Source organism: Nelumbo nucifera, chromosome 1 (assembly GCF_055504915.1).
Source record: "Nelumbo nucifera cultivar China Antique chromosome 1, China Antique-T2T, whole genome shotgun sequence".
In the NCBI taxonomy this organism is placed as follows: Eukaryota; Viridiplantae; Streptophyta; class Magnoliopsida; order Proteales; family Nelumbonaceae; genus Nelumbo; species Nelumbo nucifera.
In genome coordinates, this window is record NC_142649.1 from 97,734,371 (window position 1) to 97,741,791 (window position 7,421).

The 7,421-nt window shown below is 36.3% G+C and overlaps 1 protein-coding gene across 2 annotated transcripts; it reads left to right on the forward strand.

Annotated features, from left to right (window-relative positions):
- The first annotated feature begins 298 nt into the window (after positions 1-298).
- On the forward strand, positions 299-3,859 carry LOC104610572 (TRAM, LAG1 and CLN8 (TLC) lipid-sensing domain containing protein). Of its 2 annotated transcripts, none has more exons than XM_010277257.3 (6): positions 299-400; positions 869-1,126; positions 1,335-1,475; positions 2,173-2,292; positions 2,424-2,519; positions 3,529-3,859. In XM_010277257.3, exons 2-6 carry the CDS (start codon positions 911-913, stop codon positions 3,634-3,636), a joined length of 681 nt encoding a protein of 226 aa, XP_010275559.1. In that variant the 5' UTR covers positions 299-400; positions 869-910; the 3' UTR covers positions 3,637-3,859. The 2 variants fall into 2 exon arrangements, with proteins under 2 accessions (XP_010275559.1, XP_010275560.1); XM_010277258.3 differs by lacking the exon at positions 299-400 and adding an exon at positions 498-720.
- The last annotated feature ends 3,562 nt before the right edge of the window (positions 3,860-7,421 follow it).

A 7,421-nucleotide genomic window follows, 5' to 3' on the forward strand; every position in this document is an offset into this window, starting at 1 on the left:
AACCAACGAAAATTCATTGGGGGGAGGGGAGAATTTGAAAGCATATAAAGATTCCAGTTTGGGGGGAGGATATTCGTTTTCGTGTTTTACTAAAGCTGTCATTTCTTTCACCCTTCTTCATCCTTGTCCTCTCTCAGGCCTCCAACCACTTGCTTTCAAACATAATCAATCTATCTATTTTGATTAAATCAAAATATAACAATGAATTAAAAATTAGAAAGATAAAAAACAGCTTTTGGCCCAAGAACTTAAGAAGCATAAATCTTTTCGATCTAATGCTAACCAGGTCGTAGGTGAGCTTTCATCACAGTTGGCATTTGCCCAATTTCTGGAGGGGAGTCAACATGCCACTCAGGACGTCAGGACCACTGTTAATCTTCTCTTCTCCTTTCCAATAACCGTGAGAATCAAAATCTCAAACACCCCCCCCCCCCCACCACAAAAAAAATAACAATAATAGTAAATAAATAAACGAAAGTTCGTTTAATGGGAAAACGAATTCAAGTTTTCCTTTTTTTTTGTTTACTGGTCTATATGAATGCGTTGCAGCAAGAGACCCAGAGAAGATTTTGAGTTTATACAAGTTGCCTCCGACCTAACCCACCTAAACACATCTACAAGGATTTAATGATGTTCAACTAGAATTTGGTAGTTGATCTGATTGGTGTGGTTGACAGATCTTCTCTTCTTGTAGAAAGAAAACCCATTTCTTAGTTACAGGTCTCTGAGTAGGTTTCCATGTTTCTAGCTCTGCAAATCTCCATTCTTTTTGAGTCCGGGAGTTCTCTGCTTATCATCTAATTGAAGCTTATCGGATTTATTTTAAGCGGTTAATCTGATCCAGCACCTCTTCTATTGTCTCTTTTAGTTAGAAACAGAACCAGTTCAAAGGGATTCTGGCGGTGTCTAGATGGAGGACTACATTGTGAACTTGATTCTTGTGTCAATTGTTTCATGGGCTTCACTTTTCTTACTAGTAAGAAAGATTTTCCCTAATCGCTCGTTTGATTTCTGCAACCGCATTGTTTCTACAATCCACGCCTCTTCGGCTGTCACTTTGGCCTCTCTCTCTGTGGAAGATTGGAGGGACCCAGTTCCTCTGGCTCCAAAGTCGTCTACTTCTCAGGTAATTCATGTGTTATGTTGTTATTAGTTTGAATCCAGAATCCAGATTCTTTGTGAGAACTCAATGTCTCATTGGATTTCATCTACTAGAAAAAAGGGAAAAAGAGCCATGAATGATTCTTCAATTTGTTTCTGGTTCTTGTCTTTGATCAATGATTCTTCTTTCTTCCAGTTGTTGATTGTTGGACTTGTGTCCTGAAAACCTGCAGATGAAGGCGTTGGCAGTGAGCGTTGGTTACCTCATCTACGATCTCGTGTGTTGCCTTTTCGACAACCATGTCAACCTTGACAATTCAATCCATCATCTGGTTAGCATTGTTGGTCTTGGATCGGGCCTTGCTCATCAAGTTGTGAGTGGACTGTTCCATTTGATTTTCTTGGCAGATTTCAGCTGATACTTTGATATTGGCCATTGATGGTTCTTGGGTTACATAGGCTTCTGTAACACATGCTTTGAATTACATGATAATGGCAGAGTGCATGAATGTCTTGTTCCTTAATTCTGTACAACACTCTGCAGAGTTGGCTTCTTCAAACCATTACCTAATGGAGAACCTGAGAAAGGTGAAAGGAAACTCATTTTCCCCCAACCCCAGAAAGCTTTTTTCCTTGGGGTATTCAGATTTATAAATTATATATTGAATTGCCCCTTCTTCATGGAGTTCAGCTGAGCTCTGAAAATTCAGAATCAGATCAGATAATCAACTTTTCCAATGTCCAAAACTCATTCTACTACAAGCCATTGTCAACTAGCTACAAACTGCAAAATTAATTCATTTGTTGATGCATTTTGGAGATGGTATAATTGTAATTATTCAATTTATTGCTTGTTAGAAATCATGTTGAGATTCATCTACCAGGAAGGCAGGAACCTTTAACAACAGTGTTTACAATATTTCTCTCTCTTCAACTTGCACCCTGTGCAATATAGTACTAATTTCATATTGTTTTCTTGTGCTGTATGAAGTCTGAGTATTTTACCTTGGAAAAATATGCATGTTTGTGGCAGGCTTTTCATAATTATAGAATTTATGTTACTTCTAACAGTGTGGATCCGAGATGGTTGCAGCATTGTGGATAACAGAGATCTCCAGCCCTTTCCTCCACATGAGGGAGCTTCTGAAAGAACTAGGATACAGGGACACTGACCTTAATTTGGCAGCAGATGTTAGTCCAGTCTCTTAATTACGCATTTCTTTTTCTCCTCAGAAATGTTTTGCTCTTAACATGATTGGCAGAGATTTTAGTTGGTTTCTCTTATTCCTCTCAGGATTTCACTAATGTTGATTTTTTAACAGATCTGTTTTGCACTCATCTTCACATTTGCAAGGATGATTGGTGGACCATATCTCACTTGTGTGACACTTTCTGCTGACTACCCACTACTTATAAAGGTAACTCAATCGTGCTGTGACCACAGGTTCTATGTGCTGTGCTTTAGTTGAGTCACCAACAACCATGATATAAATGCAATCTAGTGATGAAGAGTACCTAATCGACTTTTTGCAGTAGGGAGGGTGCATCAACCAAAATACCCAAAAGCCTAGTCTCAGCTCTATAAACAAGAATCCTTCTTTAGAAATATTTCCAGGAGCTATATTTCCCTGGTTCTTTGTTGAAAAGTTTAGGAAATTTTATAAGAAGAAAACCAAAATAGGAATGCATATTACAAGGGGGTGCTGGAAAATTAGAAAGCATATTAAAAACTACAATACAATTTATAAAACTGTTTTATAAGATTCATGGTCTTCTAAGAGAGTCTCAAAGCAGAAAATTACATCAACCAACGGAGGGCTGTCTCGTTGGTGTGTTAGCTGGTTTGTTCCAGCGTTGACGCAGAATCAAATCCCACAACCAGTACTTTGGGGAAAAAGGGGTCAGGGGGGAGTTATTAATAGTGCATAGCACCGGATACCAAAAAAAAGCAGAAAATTACATCACAGGCTTATCTAATTTTAAAAATTTCAGTGTTTTATTGGCTTCCAAAGTTTTTTTTTTTTTTGGGCAACCTTTTATTAGTATAAAAGGAAATGCAGTTCCCTTTAGAAAAGGAGGTATAAGAGAATTGTTTAACTTTTTTCCTTTTTAGGGAAGAAAATGAATGCTATGTTATGCATATGAATTCATCCATTGACTGAGATTGGATGCACAAGGTTCATATGGTTATGAAGTATAGATTTTTGATCAATCATGTTCCTCTGTACACTAAAAACCTAGGTACTTCTGAAAAATTTGAAGTTTTATTTCTTGATAACAGTAGAAGCAACCTCACAATACCATCACTAGAGCCTAGTTTTACAGTTAGCAACACCTGAAGCTAGTTAAGAGTATGTATGCCTATATACTTCCAGTGATATTAGCATTTGTTACTTTATTTTTAATTTCAACTGTTTTGATTTTCAGGCAATGGCTTTGGGATTGCAGTTAGTGAGTACTTTCTGGTTCTACAAGATTGCTAGGATGGTGAAATACAAACTGATTAAAAGGAGTGCATCTAAGAAAGTGGCATAAAGATCTACAAGCACAAGGAGACTTCTAAATGTAAACGGGTTTTTCATATACATTTAATTGGAAAATATTTAAAATAAAATCATTTCATCTAGCAGCTTATCTTTACAGGCATAGAGCTCTTTAAATTCTGGAACTTTGGTATTAACTGGAAAAATTAAATGTAGCTGAAAAAGAAGAGTTGGCCTGCATTATTGAGTTGCAAGATTATAAGAGAAAATTTGAGAAAGAGAGAGATGTTTAGGTTCTCTTGCATGACTGCAAGCATAGAGAAACCATGAAAGACATTACAGTAGAGGGCCATTACCAATCTTTATGTAAGTTCTTACTATCTAGGGTTTTGGGAGGGGTAGACTGGATACAATATTTTCAATCCATTATTGACCCAGTTGATCGGTCACCCGACCGGGTTTTCAGGTCTATTTAGCCCCCTAACCCATTTACTTACAAAAAAAATATTGAGCGAGTCAATGATTCATGTGAACCAGCCACTCATAACTGTTTAATCCAGTCAATTGGTCGTGGTTCAGATATTAGTACTCTGTTTTTTTGGTATCTGACATGTATTTTAGCCATTTTTATCGTTAATTGCAATAATTCTCATTTATCATGCTCATTTTTGTTCAGTATGATAAATATATTAGAGGCATGGCCAATTTTTGTTATTCATGTATTTTTTACATTGTTATCTATTTTTATAGGTTATGATTCATGGATTGACCAATTTGACCTGATGATTGAACTGGTGATCGAGGAAAAAACGATTTTTTTTTTGTCACTTTTTCAAATATTGACCAGATATAGACCTAACATTTGACATTCTTTGCACAAAATGGCTGCTATGGCATTCAAATACAAATTCTCATGCTTATTATCAGCTTGAGATTTTACCACTACACCAAACAATGGCTCTTTAGGAGAAAGGCAGTACGGTTCTATACAAAAATTTACATGAATTATTGACCAAATCAATATTTTTTTGCCAAAGACCGAGTTTGGGGTGAAAGGAAATCAGTTGTCTGAACGGTTTCTATGTCATATGATGACCTTTTGGGTCAACTAGGGTTTAAAAACAATAATGTAGATAAGGTAAGGATATTTTTATTAATGTTCTAATTTTTTTTTTTTTCCTGAGGATTCATTTGCCTCGGAGCTATACAAGGAAGTAAAGCCTAGATCGAAATTAATGTTTGTACTTTGTCTACACGCTCCCTATATTAAACGAGATAAAGTAGATTGCCTCAATTAAAGCCAATGTAATTCTAATGAATCTTATCAACTCTATGAGATAAAATTTAGTGAATAAAAAAATTAAGTATTAAATTATTGGTTATGGTCTTTAAAGAAAAAGAATTATGGAACATGCTAGCATGTGAAAACCACTGTAGAATTTATGATATGGGAATGGGTCTATGTCTGACCAATCCATACAACTCCCCTTGTATTGGCACGTGTTCCTCTTTATGACACTGGTCCCATGAAATTACAGGCTGAGGTTTTCCGCTGATGCAAGAAACTGTTCATTTTATAAACAAAATAAAAAAGAAAAAGGATTTATCATTTTGGAAGTTGGAACCACATCTGTTGTGTCTTGTATGTCAGTTTGGATGGGAGCCGAGAATAATGCCCATTCGAAGAACAGCGTCTTCTAGAATTCTGAGATGCACCCAACAGATAATTTTGAAGCCATGTTTGGTGAAAAATCGGATATGCTCAAATTGACTGTCACTGTTAGTTAGTCATTATAAATTTTTGGATTGTATGCTTTAGACACCTTAGATAGCTTATCTAAAAGTGCCTGGTGAATCAGATGTTGAACTCAGCCTTCCAAACTGGGAATAAAAGCAGATTTTAGCTTTCTATAAGATAGGCCCCACATAGATAGCCTATAAGTTTTGTTTGATGAAAAATCTATGTTACCTAAATTGGTTAGTGGTTAACCATCGCTTTCAGCCGTAAACATCTCCCATATTTATATATATTATCGTTCAGATGCTCTCAACTCTCAACGGACCACTATGAATTCTCTGAGATGCTTAGCTGAAATCGTCAGCTTAGCCAGGTCCTTAATCCAAATGATATCCAACCAAAGCTTGAAGTTTTCCTGATAATGTCAAGCCCGCATGGCAAGTTGGGATCTCATTCCAGCAAAATTGTTCCAATAATTTGACATCGCACATCTCATACATGATGGATTCCCATCTCATGATTAAATGTGGTGTAAGATCATGTTGGAAGGGTTTTGGATTTTGGATGTGTTTGTTGGGAGCAGATCAAAACTCCTAACCAGCACCGAGGCAGGGGCATGGACATGCTCCCTATAGAATTCATTCCAACTTGATCCTACACTACACATCTCTCATCACCATGAGGTATATCCGACAAAATGCTGGCACGAAAATTTAACTTTTTTTAAAATTTCTTTTTTTTTTCATGAAAAGTTTTGTTGCAATGAAAATTTATTGAATTACCCCCACTAAAAAGGTGATTCACTTTTTTTAAATGGGTTATCATTCACTTATTCATTTTCATGAACAAGTGAATAACAAAGGTTGATTTGAGCAATGAGAAGAGAAAAACAACAGACCCCTTAGTCTTAATTTCAATGTCCATCAAAGGGGTGCGTAATTTTAAAAGAAATATAACCCAACAGAGCTTACAGAGACCAAACAATCACTTGAATTAGGAGACAAGAGCAAGATTAAGTCCTCCTGGAGCAAGCAAAACCGTCAAAAGAAATCTAATTAAAATCAATAAATTAAAGTCAAGAACCAACTCACCAAGGATAAAAATTTTGATATGATATGCCTCATATTAAGTTCTTTTGTCGGGACTCCTTTTTTTTATTATTAATAATAATAATAATTTTTGAAAAAAAGAAATTAAAAAAATAAAATCAATAGATGTTTCATTCAAAAGTGTCTTTATTAGATGCACAACACAATCGAACAATATATCACTAAGAGAAATTAACTAATTACAACTTAATGTGAAGAAACGAAACAATTGTTTCTTGACGACTGCCCCAAGAATTTCCCTTATTATTATTATTCCAAATTCTGGGAATTCTTCTACTCCCGAAGAACATAGGATCGACATGCCCACTTTCACCCACAGCAACCAATATTACAAACCTTTAGCTTAATTAAGTACTAGCACCTAGCTAGCTAAGAGGGAATTAATTGAAATTAGTTGTTTACACGGCGACACATCTTCCTAACCTCTCCCTGGTTCCCTGTTTTGACCTCTATCTCTCCCATCTTAATCATCGAGGCAACAAACTTATTTTCCCAAACACCTGGGTAATAAGCATTCTCCATTACTTCTTTCCTGGTAAGCTCATTAGTGAGCAAGGTTTGGTCTGATGTTATAATGTGAATAACCCCCTTTATTTTGCACTAAACCAACCTAATATTTTGTTGTCCAGAACAAGCGGTGTAAATCGGTCCATGACAACTATGGGGTCATCTCCCTTGCTACAGCACTGAGGCTAGATGGGGGTCAAGCGTGGGATCAGGCTTGCCAGTATTCTTGAAGTTGTCTTGTCTCCCATTAAGCGTGGGATCAGGCTTGCCAGTATTCTTGAAGTTGTCTTGTCTCCCATTAATGGCAGAGCAATGCGAGACTCCTACGGTATGACCCCCTTCATGCAAGAGAAAGAAGAGACGCATTTAATTGGATAATTGCATTAATTAAGAGATGACAAGATGAGAGAGAAAGAGAGATGAAAATATGTTAAATAATAATAAAGACAAAGAGGAGAGGCATTTAATTATCTCTTGTCCCAA